Source organism: Myotis yumanensis, unplaced genomic scaffold (assembly GCF_028538775.1).
Source record: "Myotis yumanensis isolate MYYU_CA2020_CCGP unplaced genomic scaffold, mMyoYum1.0.hap1 SCAF_5, whole genome shotgun sequence".
Classification (NCBI taxonomy): domain Eukaryota; kingdom Metazoa; phylum Chordata; class Mammalia; order Chiroptera; family Vespertilionidae; genus Myotis; species Myotis yumanensis.
This window is the reverse complement of record NW_027223756.1, coordinates 91,435,745-91,450,133: the sequence shown is the minus strand read 5'-3', so window position 1 is coordinate 91,450,133 and position 14,389 is coordinate 91,435,745. Positions and strand designations below refer to the sequence as shown.

General features: G+C 52.0%; 1 protein-coding gene across 2 annotated transcripts in view; it reads right to left on the bottom strand.

The window, feature by feature from the left end:
- Positions 1–480: 480 nt before the first annotated feature.
- The window catches only part of MAU2 (MAU2 sister chromatid cohesion factor), a 29,402-nt gene continuing 15,493 nt past the window's right edge, over positions 481–14,389 (bottom strand). Inside the window, exons 6-19 of one of the 2 annotated variants that reach the window (XM_070416517.1) lie at positions 12,911–12,938; positions 12,429–12,584; positions 11,182–11,328; positions 11,009–11,099; positions 9,590–9,693; positions 8,996–9,073; positions 8,646–8,711; positions 7,594–7,680; positions 6,944–6,993; positions 6,648–6,725; positions 6,354–6,465; positions 4,549–4,639; positions 3,561–3,688; positions 481–3,313 (exon numbers count right to left, since the gene is read on the bottom strand). In XM_070416517.1, the coding sequence (XP_070272618.1) occupies positions 3,239–3,313; positions 3,561–3,688; positions 4,549–4,639; positions 6,354–6,465; positions 6,648–6,725; positions 6,944–6,993; positions 7,594–7,680; positions 8,646–8,711; positions 8,996–9,073; positions 9,590–9,693; positions 11,009–11,099; positions 11,182–11,328; positions 12,429–12,584; positions 12,911–12,938 (1,291 nt within the window). In that variant the 3' untranslated portion in view covers positions 481–3,238. The remainder of the gene's footprint in view (positions 3,314–3,560; positions 3,689–4,548; positions 4,640–6,353; positions 6,466–6,647; positions 6,726–6,943; positions 6,994–7,593; positions 7,681–8,645; positions 8,712–8,995; positions 9,074–9,589; positions 9,694–11,008; positions 11,100–11,181; positions 11,329–12,428; positions 12,585–12,910; positions 12,939–14,389) is intronic. The other variant, XM_070416518.1, reaches the window with a different exon arrangement.

Sequence of the window (14,389 nt, the reverse complement as noted above, 5' to 3'; positions counted from 1 at the left end):
CTGCTAATGGGATCAAGGGTCCCTTTTTCAGGTGATGGAAAAGTTCTAGAATTAGAAAGAGGTACTGGTTGTACAACATTGTGAATATTTAATACCACTGAATTGTGAACATTAAATGGCTAATTTTGTGTCCTTTACATAAAAACACCTGGAAAGAACTCCCCAGGAAAATGGAGGCTGGTCAAGGTGTGTGAAAAAGTCTGTGTTGAGGGCCATGGAAGAACAGACAGTGCTTCAGGAGGCCTTGCCTAGGATGTCTCAGGGTTTCCCTCCCCTCAAGGCAGGGCTGGACCAGTGGAACATTATCATCAGAGGGGAAGATTCAGGTTTCCACCAGTCCTCCAGTCCAGTATGGGCTCTGCACCCTCACACCTGGTTGGTTAATATAAGTCCCTAGAGCCCTGCTGGCTGGGTAGGGCAGGCAAAAGCTTGTCCGGTGGTGCAGGATTAGGGCAGAAGGCAGGACAAGGACACAGTGAGTGATAGCTACTGCAAGTGATTTTACTTTGAATACAAAGAAAAAGAAATCCACAAACAAGAAGCTATATTGTATAGTTATGTCTTTTAAACAATGTTTTGCATTTATAAATTTGTTTTCCTGATTAAAAGCACCAGTGAAGTTACAGGCTGCTAAAACCATATTACAAACCCGTTAAAAAGATATTATGCCAAACATACTTATTAAAACCCTTTAACAAAACAAACAATGCAACCACAAGCATATCCACTGTGCCAGGCAGCCCTTACTCAATTGTGCTCTCAGTCAGTGGGATAGGGAGTATTTACCACAGGGAGAGGACCCTCACCATGCCTGTGGCCACCTGCAGGAGGCAGCTGTTTTCGAGGGAACCTGGGGGCACCTCCAGGACCAGCACCCTAGACCAGGGCCACTTCTATTAACAGGAGGAGGTGGGGAGAGCACATGAGGGTCTGACCAATTTTTAGCAATTGACCTGCCAACGAAATCCTTCTGCTATATTACTGTGTGCCCAAGAGTTTGGAATTTTTATGTTGTTTTTTTCAAACATTTAGCTATATGACACTTATGCAACATCTCTCTGGTGGCTCACTTGCTACCTGTCTTAAATTCTTATGATTGAGAAACTGTGAGACACTCAATGTGGACTCACAGAAAGGTATGTATGACAGCTTGATGTTATTGGTAGATGCTGCATTAAAGGGAGGTTCAAAACCATACACACGGTTTGGCTCCCATAAAGCTAAGTGGAATATTAAATGTTGAGTACTGAATTTTTCATTGTAAACTTAAGAACTTATCCTTAACTTTACACACACATAGATAACAGAGTGGTCACTAAAAGCACTTTAACATCGGAACAGACATTAAGTTTTGAGGTTCTTATTTAAATTGTTCTACATACAAAATGCCCTAGAAGCAAAGAAAGGCTTAAATAAATACACAGAGACAAACATGTGCAACAATTGAACTAATGTGGATACAGAGAAGTTAGACAGTGTGGGATCCAGGCTGGTAGGCGCAGCTTATGGCGAGATGGGGGCTCCATCCCTTGAGTGGAGGGGAAGGCCCCTGATGGAGGAGGAAGACAGAATGGGGACAGCTTATGACTGGGCTCACACCCTCCTCCACAGGCCTCACACACTCAGGGCTGTCAGCAGAGGGAGCAGCCCTGAACACCCAGTTCTCCTGGGCACCACAGGGATGGTAGGTCCTCTTGGGACGAGCCCTGGAAAGCCTGCCCCTCTAACTGGTGACTCACTTGCATGCCTGTCACTGGCCCCCAAGTGGGCAGCAGGGCCCTGTCACAGGCCTGGTGAGGGCAGTGGCCCAGTGCAGGGTGATCTGCTAACAGTCCTGCTTGTGGCTAAGGCACACCCAGGCTCAGGGCCCAAGTAGCTACCTGAGTAATCCCATATCCTAACGTTCCTTCCATCACAGACAGAGGCTTCGAGAAGCAGCCTTCACAGTGCAAGGGTAATGAGACACAAACCAACAAGCCACCCTGACCAGCAAGCCCACTCACCACCCCTCAGTGGGGAGCTGCCCCCAGGTGCCAAAAGTTGGAGGGGGAGGCTGCCTTGATTGCCCCCAATCCCACCATCATCACTGGGGCACCTCCTAGAGTATCCAAGAGGAGCACAGAATCAAGCACACTGTCTGGGCCTGGCAGAACTTCCTGGGGGGGGGTCCAGCTTGGGAAGAGGTTTCAATGCTGTGCCGAGACCCACGGTAGGTAGTCCTCCCTCCCAAGGGCCAGGTTGGCTGGGCTCCAGACATCTGCAAATATCCTCTGCAGAGGAGGCCACAGAGCTGCCTTCGTTCAGCACCCTGAGTTGGACTGAGGAGGGTCCTCTCCCCTTTCCCCTGCTTCCTACCCCACAATACAGACACTGATGGGGGAAGGCAGCTGGTGCAAACACAGGAGTCTCAGCTCCAGCTCCAGCTCCAGCTCTGAGAATCAACACATATGCGTGTGCACATATGCGCACGCGCGCGCACACACACACACACACACAACCTGTATCTACTGCACATGCACACACACACACTTGTCTACAGTATGCACACACATGCATACCCATGTTTACAGCATGTGCACCCCCATGGCCAGACAGTGATCCAGTCAAGGTACAGATGTTTGGAAGGCGAGTTCATGGGTCCCCTGACCAGAGGCACTAGTTGTCAGAAGGATGGACGCTGGAGAGAAAGGCAAGCTGGGAAAAGTTGTAGCAGGACATGCATTTTTGTCCCTGATGTGCATCCTCACTTCTTCCTTTCAATTTTTGGCCAGAAATTGGCATCTTGCCTCTAAGCTCTGGAAGCTGCTGTGAGAGCAGAGGAAACACTCCAGCCTGGTGCAGAAGTTCAGGCAATGGAAGTCACGTGGCAATGCCCCAGTGGTGCTGCCCATCCTGGCACTCCCCATCCAGATACAGTCCCAGGAAAGTGTAACTTGTAGTAGGACTGGCAGTTCAAGTCCACTTTAAAGGATGGCTCTGAAAAATTGGCTCCAACATTCCACCTGCAAGCCTCAGCACCGGGGTCCTGATTCACAGCGGTAAAGCTGGCCAGCCCTTCCTGGGAGGGTGGGAATTGGCCCTGCACACTCCCCGGGGACTTGGAAGCTCTGGGAAAGAAGCCTGGGGACACCATGCCAGCACGCCTCAGAAGAAAGCGCGAGTGCTGTCTGTGTGGAAGTCAGGGACACACTAGGCCCCACGGAGGCCTTGAGAAGCTGGGTGGTCCCCTCCAGGGGTCTCAAAGGAGGCTGGCCAGGCTGGTGTTGGGTCCATTCTGAGCTTGGAACTGCACAGGCGGCGGGCCATCTGTCCACTGCAGGAAGAGAGAACACACAAGTGAAGTCCTTCTGAATCACCTGCTTGGGTGACTAGTACCATTTCCCATATCCAAGGGGCTCCTGAGATTAGGCTCAGTTAGGAATTGCTGGAGATGGCAGCCAAGCATATACTTCCTCTTCAGGAAGTGTGCCCCACACCCTGAAGGGCTGCACGCAAGGTAAGCCAGCCTCAAGGAGCCAACCACCACCCCCATTCTGTCTTCCCACACCTCGTGCCTATACCGTGATAAGGTTATGCTCGGGGAGGCTGCAGGCCTCGATGTGGTCCTGGAGTAGCTGCTGAGAGAAGTTCTGGTGCATTTGGGCGGCTTCGTGGGCATCCATGGCATTCCCACAGGCCTTGTTCAGGTCTGAGGGTAAGACACACATGGGTGAGCCTGCCTTCCCCTGCCACCAACCCCATGGCCTTCCCCTTGGGTATAGGTGGAGCCCTAAGGTCAAACCCAGGCTCCAGCTCTGGCTGGTAGTGCTAAGTGGTTAGAGCGCCGGTCCACACACCAAAGGGTCACAGGTTTGATTCCCGGTCAAGGGAACATACCTGGGTTGCAGGTTCATTCCCTGACCCCGGCTGGAGCACATGCGGGAGGCAAAAAAACAACACCCAGGCTCCACCATTGGGTTCCTGTGCACCTGGCAAATCACCGGCCTTGAGCCCTGTCTTGGGCTCAGCTAAATCCACCTGCCAGCAGCCCTCGCAATGCCCTCCTGAGTTTCTGTGCCATGTCCTTAACATGGGTGATCAGCGGGCCCACACGGAGGCTGGTTGGGCAACGAAGGTCCCTCTGCAAACAGGAGTTAGCTAGAGCAGGGCACCCAACACCCACTTCTGAGGCAGGAGAACTGAACAAATCCACGAAATCCACTGCCTCCTCCTCAGGGCCTAGGACAAGTCTCTGTAAATAGGGGGGCAGCCACCTGCTGACCCCCCCACTGCACCCAGAGCATCCCAGCCAGTCCTGCCAATGGGACAAGGATAAGCACAAGGGCTCACAGTCCAAGTCTTCACCCAGACGCCAAGAATCAGCCTCACAGGTCCTACACTGAGCTGATGCCATGACTGAGTCCAGTGACCACTGCCCTCAAATGGCCTGCTGAGAACCTGGGAATGCTAGAACTGGGGCTGTGGCATGTAGAGGCCAGTCTGAGCAAAGGCCGAGCAGGGCTTACTCAGCATCTCTGATCTCTGGGAAGGGCCAGCTGCCATACTCACCTCTCAGCAGGGCTGACGACCACAACTGAACTGACATGTCCGGGATCTTGCTGGCCAGCTGCATGGCGGGCACCACCATGTTGTTACTCTCCTGTGGACCAAGAGCAGCCAGGGAGTGGGGGAGGCAGCAGGGACAGCTCAGGCCCACCTGTCAAACCTAGCCCAGGCTATGCCCTCCTCCTGCTGCCTGGCACACTCCTACTTCTACTTCAGAGCCCAAGATCATTCAAAACATGAACCAGAGATGCAGCTAAAGAGCTGCCTTGCCCACCTTTCCCTGCTCAAGGTGGCTTCTGGAGATTTATAAATAGATGAGAGCCAGGAAGGTTTGGTTCTAAGCCTGATCTGCAGTTTGGGGCTGTGACCTTAATCTCCCCATCTGGACATGAGGTCATCAAAGCTACCACACTGAGACACAGGCACACAGCCTGTACTCAGTGGGGCTTCATGCTTCCCCTAGACACACACAGGTCACTGTCCTCACTGTGCTTAGAGGCTGAGAGGCAGGGTGACAGAATGTTAAAGAAGCAGAGCTGCACTCAGAAGGAAGAACCCAGAGGTCATCCTTTTTCTTTGGGGGCGGTAACATCCCCAGCCATGGCCATCAGTACCTGAGCAGCAGGGCCGGTTAGCCTTGGCAAACACTTGTCACACGGTTGTGGGAAGGGGGACCAGCCAGGCTCATTTAAAAAGCTAATTTTTGCCCTAGCTGATTTGGCTCAGTGGATAGAGCGTTGGCCTGTGGACTGAAAGGTCCCGGGTTCAATTCCAGTCAAGGGCATATGCCTGGATTGTGGGCTCAATTCCCAGTAGGGGGCGTGCAGGAGGCAGCTGATGAATGATTTTCTCTCATCATTGATGTTTCTCTTTTTCCCTCTCCCTTCCTCTCTGGAATAAAATAAAATAAAATAAATAAAATAAAATTTAAAAAAAATAAAAATTAAAAGCTAATTTTTAAGGAGCTCCGGGGTTTGGTCAGATGAAACTTTAAAGGTCAAGACACCTGACCTGTGTCACCTGTCTTGTGAAAACAGCATAAGTGAGGTTGGCTAAATTATGGAGTAGATGCTGCTTCAAAATTCTTGCTGCTGTTAAAAAAGCTCTAATACAGTGGTGTAGGGAAAGACAAGATGTAAAACTATAAAACATCCTGAGAAACAAAACCTATGAGTGGGCAGGGGCGAGCAATGAAAAAAGCCAGAAGACAGAGGTCATGCTATGATTTTCAACTTTGCTTCTCAGAGCTTCTATGATAAACATGTCATATTTTGTAATATGGACAAATGTTTTTGTTAAAAAATTAAAGGTCTGTGAGATCAATGGGTGAGAGCAGGTGAAGATGCACAACTGATGGGGAGACCGGGAGTGCCAATCCTACCAGAACCAGCCCCAGGGGCCACTCTAGGTGAGAGTGGAAACAGGAGACCTGAGGACACCATGTGTGCTGGGCAGAAACAGAACCCAAGGGATTCTGAGTAAGAGGACACTGTCCATCCCAGGTATTAATATACACAAAGGGGAACCTGCCTCAGCCCTCCCAGCTCCAGGAAGCCCCAACCAAGCACTGGGTCTGTCTGCCCCATAGGCCTACGCTCCAGGGACCCAAAGTTCCCCGGGCCTGCCCCCCAGGCTGTGTGAGCCAGAACACACCTCTGCCCTTGCCAAGCCTCATGAAGCAAAGAAGACTGGGGGAAGGGTGTCACTGAGACAAGATAATCGAGGGGCACGGGATGCAAAGCACTGCTTGATGGTGACCCCCCAAGTACCATGCTGGCCCTGTCCCTCAGCTTGGCCTGGGCACTCACCCTGTGGTTCCCCAACACGTAGAAAATGTGGCCCAGAAGCACCAGAGAGCAGGCTGTGAGCCGGTTCAAGTCCTCTGCATTGGACATCTTCAGAGTTTCTCGCAGAAATCGCCTACATGAGGGGAACAGACTGAGGCCCCACTGAAATGCCTTTGGGGGAGAAAGAGGCAGCAGCAGCCTCTCAGCCCTCAGCAGAACCCGCCTGGCTTGGGCACAGAGGGGCTGAGCATACGCTGTCAGGGAGAAGACCACCTAGAGGGCCAGCCCAGGCTGCCCGCCCTCAATAGCACTCACTTGGCCTCATTGTAGCGTCCCTGGAAGAAGGAGAAGAGCCCACGCACGTAGAAAGCCGCTGCTCGAAGGCAGTGAGAGCTGCAGGGGGGAGAGTGAAGTGTCATAATTTGGTGGGGTTTTTGTAAATATAGCAGGCTTACAAAAGGGGAGTGGGTGATGGTGGTAGAAGTGATGGTGCAAGGTATTGGAAGTAACAGGGCAGTTAGGGGCCCCATAGGTGGTGGCACTACCCCAGAGAGCAGAAAATACATAAGACAGGCAATGGTAAAGTAGGACCTCAGTGTGGGGCCATGTACCTGACAGGGAAGCTGTGGTCTGGGTTGATCCTCTCCAACAAGCTGTATAACTGCAAAGGAAATGTCAGTTGGGATCACTCTGCATTTCTAAATGTGAGAGAGTTTGGCCCCAACTATGCTAGTAAATTGATCAGGGCTGCCTGCAACTTCCTGATAGCGTTGAGTCCTCATCCTGAATCCCACGCCTGGGCCACCTGCTGGTAGAGGGGCAGAATCTAGAGCAGGTGAAGGAACTATAAGACACTGTATGGGTTGCTCACTTCCTCACACCCCCATGGGAATCAGCCTCCAGTGTGAAGGGTCTGGTGCAGGGTCCTTGCACCCTCAGCCTACCCTGCCCTATGCCAGGTGAGGGGGTCACAGTGCATGGGCCACGAGGTCTCACTGTGATTCTACAACAGAAAGCTCAGCAAAGAAGAAACTAAATGTGTTCTGGGAGATTTAACAAAGCTTGGCTTGTTTTCAGCAGGGAGAAGTGTTACTTAGCCAGGGATTGTTTCTCCCTCAGATGTGGCCTCCCTCAGCCACACTACACTCTAAGGATAGATACGCTGGGGCTGCTGAGATGGCTGGTGCCCAGGACACCTCCCACCCTAGCCCCTGAGTAAGAGTTGAAAGAAAGGATACCAAACATGAAGCATGTCACCTACTACCTCTTGGTGTCTATTTCCTTCCCGTATATACACACTCGCCAGGTTGGTTACAATGAAGGCCCATAGCTCCTGGTGGTTGGTGAGCTGAAATGGGGACACAAGGCATTAGAAGTTGGCTGCTCATGGCATGGGAGCTACCCAAACACTTCCTGGTGGCTACTATGGAACCTCCCATTCTCTTCAATTCAGACACCCTTCTGCCACACACACACACACACACACACACACACACACCTGCCTCCTAAACCCAAGAACAGTACAGCTGTAGTTCTTTTGGCTATAAAACCATCATCTGTGTTATGAGAAATGTAGGAAACCAACTGCACTGATCCTGTCCTCAGAACACACTACATTTTGGTCCATTTTCTGCTTGTTTCTCAGGACTGAGACCCAGGCAGCCACTGCCTCCAAACCATGGTGACCCTCAGACACTGTGAGCACAGACACAACAGAGGTACATGTTGGTCCTGGAAAGGCCCCCACCAGGAAAGAGGCCAGAGATGCTACTAATGGCCAGTGGTGGATAGACCACTGTCCCCAGTTCTTGGGAACCGAGAATGGCCAAGACAGGGATCGATATGAGAGGCCCAAGTATCACCCAGGCCCTGATCCCCAATGGGGTTGAGCAAGCACAGTGTGCAAAAGGTTGAGGGTGCAGGGGAAGTGCAAATCCCACCGGCAGGAAGTGCTCTGGTTAGGTCGTTGTAGGACCACACAAAGAGCTCTGTTTGAGGTCAAGGGGGTTGGGTCTGAGTTCTGATTGCACACTTCCCTGCCATCCTCTCTTGGCTAACAGGGGATTCCATGGGACACACAGTCAGAGCAGCAGCAGCAGTGAGGATGTGCTTGTCTGGTCCTGGAGGAAGGTGGGCAGAGCTGAGATCTGCCGCTGGGCTGTTGACTCCACAATGATGTGGCACTAGCCCTAGTGAAGCTTCCAACCTGGAAGCAGCAGGTGGCCTCTGCGGCTGTTGTCCTCATCACAGCCCATACCTGACTCCTTACTAAGAAGCACTGCCTGCCCCATGCAGTGAGGGCCAGCACCTTACCCGCAGGGCTGTGGTGAATTGGGCTTCTGCGTTGTCCATGCAGTTGACGGAGACACAGTACAGGCCCTGCAGGAAGAAGGAGGCACTGAGGACTTGAGGCCTTGCCACTTGCCCAGGGCCGTATGGCTACACATAGACGAGCCTGACCAGTGAGTGACTTATGAGCCAGGTACACCTGAGCTTTCGCCCTGGTGAGGAGGCAGAAAGAGACAGCATGCTGGGTTACTCCCTTCTCCTGGGACCTAAGTCAACTTGGACTTAAGGTGTCTGTTAGAATGAAGTCCACTGGGGTGATTGTCATGGGGTTACTCACTGGAATGGGGCTGGGGCAGGCAGTCCTGCATACTCACCAGCAGCGTGTGCAGCTGTGCAGCGTGATTGGAGAAGAGCCGGGGTGACTGTTGGCACAACTGGCAGACCTGTGAGATCTGCCGGGAGAACACGCCCAATGTCACAGGACCTGTAACCTGGGACCCAGTGCCCACATCCTGCCTGCTCTCACCTGGGGTATAAAGTTATGGTGGGTGTGTCCATTGGGGGGGCAAAGGGCAGCCCTAACCTCCTTGAAGACAGTGATCCTTGTCTGTGACCTGCCTTTTCCCCCATTTCCAACCTGTCTCGGTTGTCAGCACCTTTGCCCTGCTTAAGGGCCTGTGCCCTTCTCAAGAAGTTGGTAAGTAGGAGTTACATGCAGCAAGGAGAGCTCCATCTTCCTTGGACACTTCAAGAAATTGCCCAGCTTTTAGGGAAAGGGTCACTGATTTCTGTACCAGATGTCTGATCAATTGTGCCCATGTAGGGTCATCAACTGCCAAGTTATAGTGAATTGACACGGACAAATGCCCTGCTGATGTGCACGGGCAAATGTACATTCTTCTGTGGTAACTTCTGGAATTCGGCAACTCCAACCACCTGTCCCCGCCCTCCATCCCCATCAGCCTCACCTCCTGTAGTGCGGTGGCCTTATGTCCTGTGACAAGCCTGCACATGATGATGTGTTCAAGCAGGATCACTTGGAAGGAGGATAGGATGGGGCTGCAGTCGAGCACTGGAGGTGAGAAGGGGATGAACACTCAGGATGCAGCTAGAGAAGCTGAGAAGATGCTGACCCCTGGTCTAACCTCCCACCATACTGACCCATTGGCTACCAGGTCTGAGCCTACTTGTCCTGCTGGGTACCACGCCAACACCTAGCCCAGTGATGGCGAAACTATGACACACGTATCAGAGGTGACACGCGAACTCATTTTTTTGGTTGATTTTTCTTTGTTAAATGGCATTTAAATATATAGAATAAATATTAAAAATATAAGTCTGTTTTACTCTGGTTGCAAATATCAAAAAATTTCTATATGTGACATGGCACCAGAGTTAAGTTAGGGTTTTTCAAAATGCTGACACGCCGAGCTCAAAAGGTTCACCATCACTGACCTAGCCTGTCACTTTATTCATACCCACTGCACCCTAGAGTGCTGGGTTTACCGACCTGTTCAGGTGGGGAAGGAGATGGGCTCATAGCAGTTTCTGGTGACTAGAGTTTTCTAAAAGTAAGAAATCCCTGGAGGGACTTGTTTTCCACTCTGACCCACCACAACCCAGTTGGGTGCTCAAGAACACTCCAGACACAGTGGGTTGACGCTGCTCAGGAGAATGATACTGTGTGACTACCTCAGGCAGCAGTGGAGAGACCTGATTCCTGGCTGCCCCAAGTGGCTGTCCTCACGTTGGAACTAGACAGCGGAGACCCTCCCCAACTTGGCCAGAGGGAATGAACTATGATCCCTGAGGGCTTTGTATCTTTGGCTAATGGCTTCTCCTCCAGCAGCGCTGACAAAGGGTATAGGGACTGGGTGAGCAGGTTAAATGGGGACACTGAATCAGAGCTCTGGGTTCCTCTAGTCAAAGGTCCCTGGTCCCACAGGATAGATCAGTCAAGCATCCAGGAAAAACCCACAACCTCTAGGCCATCTGCTGTCAGCAAGAGCCAAACTCAGATCCCAGCCTCACGCTGAGCACAGTCCATGTCACAACACGGATAACAGCAGACCCCATTTCAATGGAGCACCGTGGTCTCAGCAGGCTCAGGTGGGATCAGCTAACCATCACAGCTGTCTTGTGTAGTGGGGCGGACAGGATGAGATGGCACAAGACCCTTAGCTAAGGATAAAAGGTCAAGCCTAGGCCCGGCCTGCTCTGTCCTGACCCGTCACTCTCATCTGCCAATTAGAGTAACAAGACCCGTGGGACTCATGGAGACTGCTTGGCACTGCACTTCTACAGGGTTCTCAGGCCCAGCATGAGGCGATGGGCAGGCCACAGACCAAGCGGCACAATGGCCATGTGACCCACCCAGCCCAACGTACTCTTGAGCTTCTCCAGCTGCATGAGTGCCTTGTCTGTGTACTTCTGCGCCTTCTCCAGGTAGCCAGCCTGCATGGAGTGCATCACAGTCACCTGGCGACAAGACCAGACGGTGGTGGTCAGTAGGGTCCTCTCCTCACCCACCTGGTCCCTGGCCTTGGCCCTGGGGACTCACCAAGTAGACAAGCACACACATGTGCTCCTTGGGCAGCCAGTGGAAGAGGTCAGCGGGGTTGCTGGGCAAAATCTCATCGTCATGCAGAGTGGAGATGGTCTGAATGCACTGTTGCAGCTGCTTCAGGCATGGCTTCACGCTCTTCACCTGCAGTGGGTGGGCGATACTGCACACCTGAGTACCTGTCTGCTTCCAATAGGTGCCAGCTCACCAGTCCCTTCTTCCCAGGAGCTCCCGCCACACCCACCACCTGCAGGAAACCTGCCCCCAAATGGGTCAGCAGGCTCTCAGGGTGGGGGTCAGGGTCAGAGGGTCATCTGTGGGACTAAGGCTTAGCCACCACCTAGCGCTGGGTCCAAACACCAAGGACCAGGAGAGGCCTGTCCAAAGACCCTGCATGAGCTGTTTCCTACTTCCTGCAGTGACCCTGAGAGAACACGACAGGACTGGGGCAGTTAGTAGTCATCCTTGGGGGCAAGAAGTAGCTTCCTGGGCCCAGGAGTCCTACAGGTGCTGTGCCTCATATGAACTGGCCTCTGGGCACTGGGAAGCCCTGTCCCAAGGCCCCATAAGACATGTCCAGAGCACCCCATGAGTCTGCTCTGTGTTTCTATGTATTGAATGCAGCACTTGGCCCAACAGGTAAATGTAGGCATAGGTGAGGACTCTGAGGCAGTCCCTTATCAATGAAAGACCTGATGTTTTCTGGGGCTCCACCTGCAGCCTCCTAGGATTCGAGGCCAGGCCTGTGGTGAGCCAGTGGGACAGGGTGGGGTGAACAGGTGGGGCCATACTCCAAAAGGCTGAGCATATTCACCCATAGGGGGTACAGCCTCTCCTCAACTACACGGGGATTATAGAGTCAACTCTCGGAAACAGTTGATTCTGTCATCCCCTACTTTAACCTCACAAAGTTCTCATCAGCTGGGGGTGGTGGACAGACACTGCTTTAGTACCTGCTGTGTCAGGCACCTTGCCAGAATCCCCAGTTTATTATCATGGAATTGTATGAGGCTATGACTACTCCCACCACGAGGACAGGCCACTGTCAGAGTACCCTCTGCCCTCAGGGGCACAGTACTCATGCCAGAGCACAACAGGGTATGTGGGGGAGCTAAACCTTGAATGAGATGCACTTTGTGGTGAGGGACATGAGGCAACAACAGAGTGGGTATCTCAGCCCAAGCCCTGCCTATCCCATCGCCTACCTGCTCCCCAGCAGCCCTACTGTGGGAGGCACTACGCACCTGCCCTGCATCCAGGTAGTGTGTCACCTGGAGCACAAGGAAGAAGACACGTAAAGACTCCTTCTGGATAGGATTTCCCTGCCAGTTCTCGACAATCTGTCCACAGAGGGTCAGCAGTGGATGGACTTCCTGCAACTTGCGCTCCATCAGCAGCAGCTGGGAAGGGAGAGGCACAGGTGCTGAGGGCCCTCCCGGTGCACAGGGCCACCATCTGCTTGCCCACCCACTGGGGGACAGCTGGAACCATGCAGGGAAGGCAAAAAGCTGGGCTGGAACCCACATCTAGGCTGTTCCTTCCTCAGCACAAATCGCACAACCTGGAACCTGAATTCCCCCTTGAACCCAGCTGGTGCACGGGGCCTCACTCTGGTGGCTGCCTGTAGTGTTTCAGTGTCTGGGTGCCCAAAGGGCTGCACCACAGTGAGCAGGAGCCCTGCCTCATGTCCACCACACCTACACCATTCTGCTCAGCCTCAACTTACCATCCCTTTGCTGAGCAGGAACAGCGCCCTAGAAAACAGAGAGGGGAGTCAGTCTGTGAGGCCCAGGCATCTCCTGGGATGCCTGCCACCCCAACATTCATAGGGACCAACAAGCAAGCTCAGGGGATGGTTAAACAGACAACAGGGCCCCCAATAACCCCCAATGAGGCTGGTTTTATTTATCAGAATGCTCTACTTTGTTCTATTCAAACTTTCTTTATGTTTTTGGCCTAATTTAGATACTCATATGGCTCAAAAGCCCAGAAGGATAAACAGACAGATGCTCAGAAATCACAGAGGGGTAAGGTTCAAGACAGTGTGCTTGCCACAATCTCACTCTTGCTCACACAACATTGGTAGACAGTATAGGGCAGTGATGGCGAACCTTTTGAGCTCAGCGTGTCAGCATGTTGAAAAACCCTAACTTAACTCTGGTGCCGTGTCACATATAGAAATTTTTTGATATTTGCAACCAGAGTAAAACAGACTTATATTTTTAATATTTATTCTATATATTTAAATGCCATTTAACAAAGAAAAATCAACCAAAAAAATGAGTTTGCGTGTCATAGGTTCGCCATCACTGGCATAGGGTATGGGGAGAGTGGGCAGGATTTGGTGTTTGAACCCAAAGCCATGTCTCACTGTGGCCCCTCCACACTTCCCCTCCCTCACCAGTGACCGGCCAAGACCCCTGATTCTCCTGAGGGTTAAGGAGGTGAACTTGGGGAGCTCCAGACATGTCAGCAGTCTCACTACCCACTGTCTTTACTCACAAGAGTCAGCAAGGCTTAATTTCTATTGTTTCTTAGACCTTTCAGCATTTTCTAAATATGTGTGCATGGTTGTCAACAAAAATAATAAAATGAGCATGCTAAAAAGTTTAGGAAACAGCCAAAACAACAGGGGAGACAGCTGCTGCCTTCAGGAACAGCTGTGGTCATTCAGAGCCCACAGCCCCCAGTTTATTCAATGTCTCAGTCTCTGTCCCACCAGCCTTGGCAGAGTCCCTAAGTGCTGTGGCCAACATTCCATCAAATGGGTGCGTTCTCTGTTTTACAATTGGAGACTAAGGTGGCGAGGTCACACTCACAAGATGTTTTTGCTCCAGGCCACCAAGTTCTTTCCTATTGTCACCTCAAGGTGTGAACTCGTTTAAGTCTATCTGCCAGCTGATCAACTGTTGAAATAGAAGGCTTGGAACTTCACATCAAGGTTCCCATGTTGTCACATAGGAAGCACTTGATGTAGGCTCTACATCAATGGTCAGGGGTTCTGGGCCAGGTGACCTGCAGGCTCTGTGCCCTGGTGGAGGCCACCTAAGCCGTCCATCCACAATGGCACAGAAGCCTGTCTGGGGATACTTATGTGTGTACTCGTGGGAACATCTGCTGTCTAGTTGTCCCTGTACCCTGCAAAGTGTGTCACCATGGACCCAGTGGCAGCCGCTAACATTAAGGGGGCCAGGAATGTGAGGCC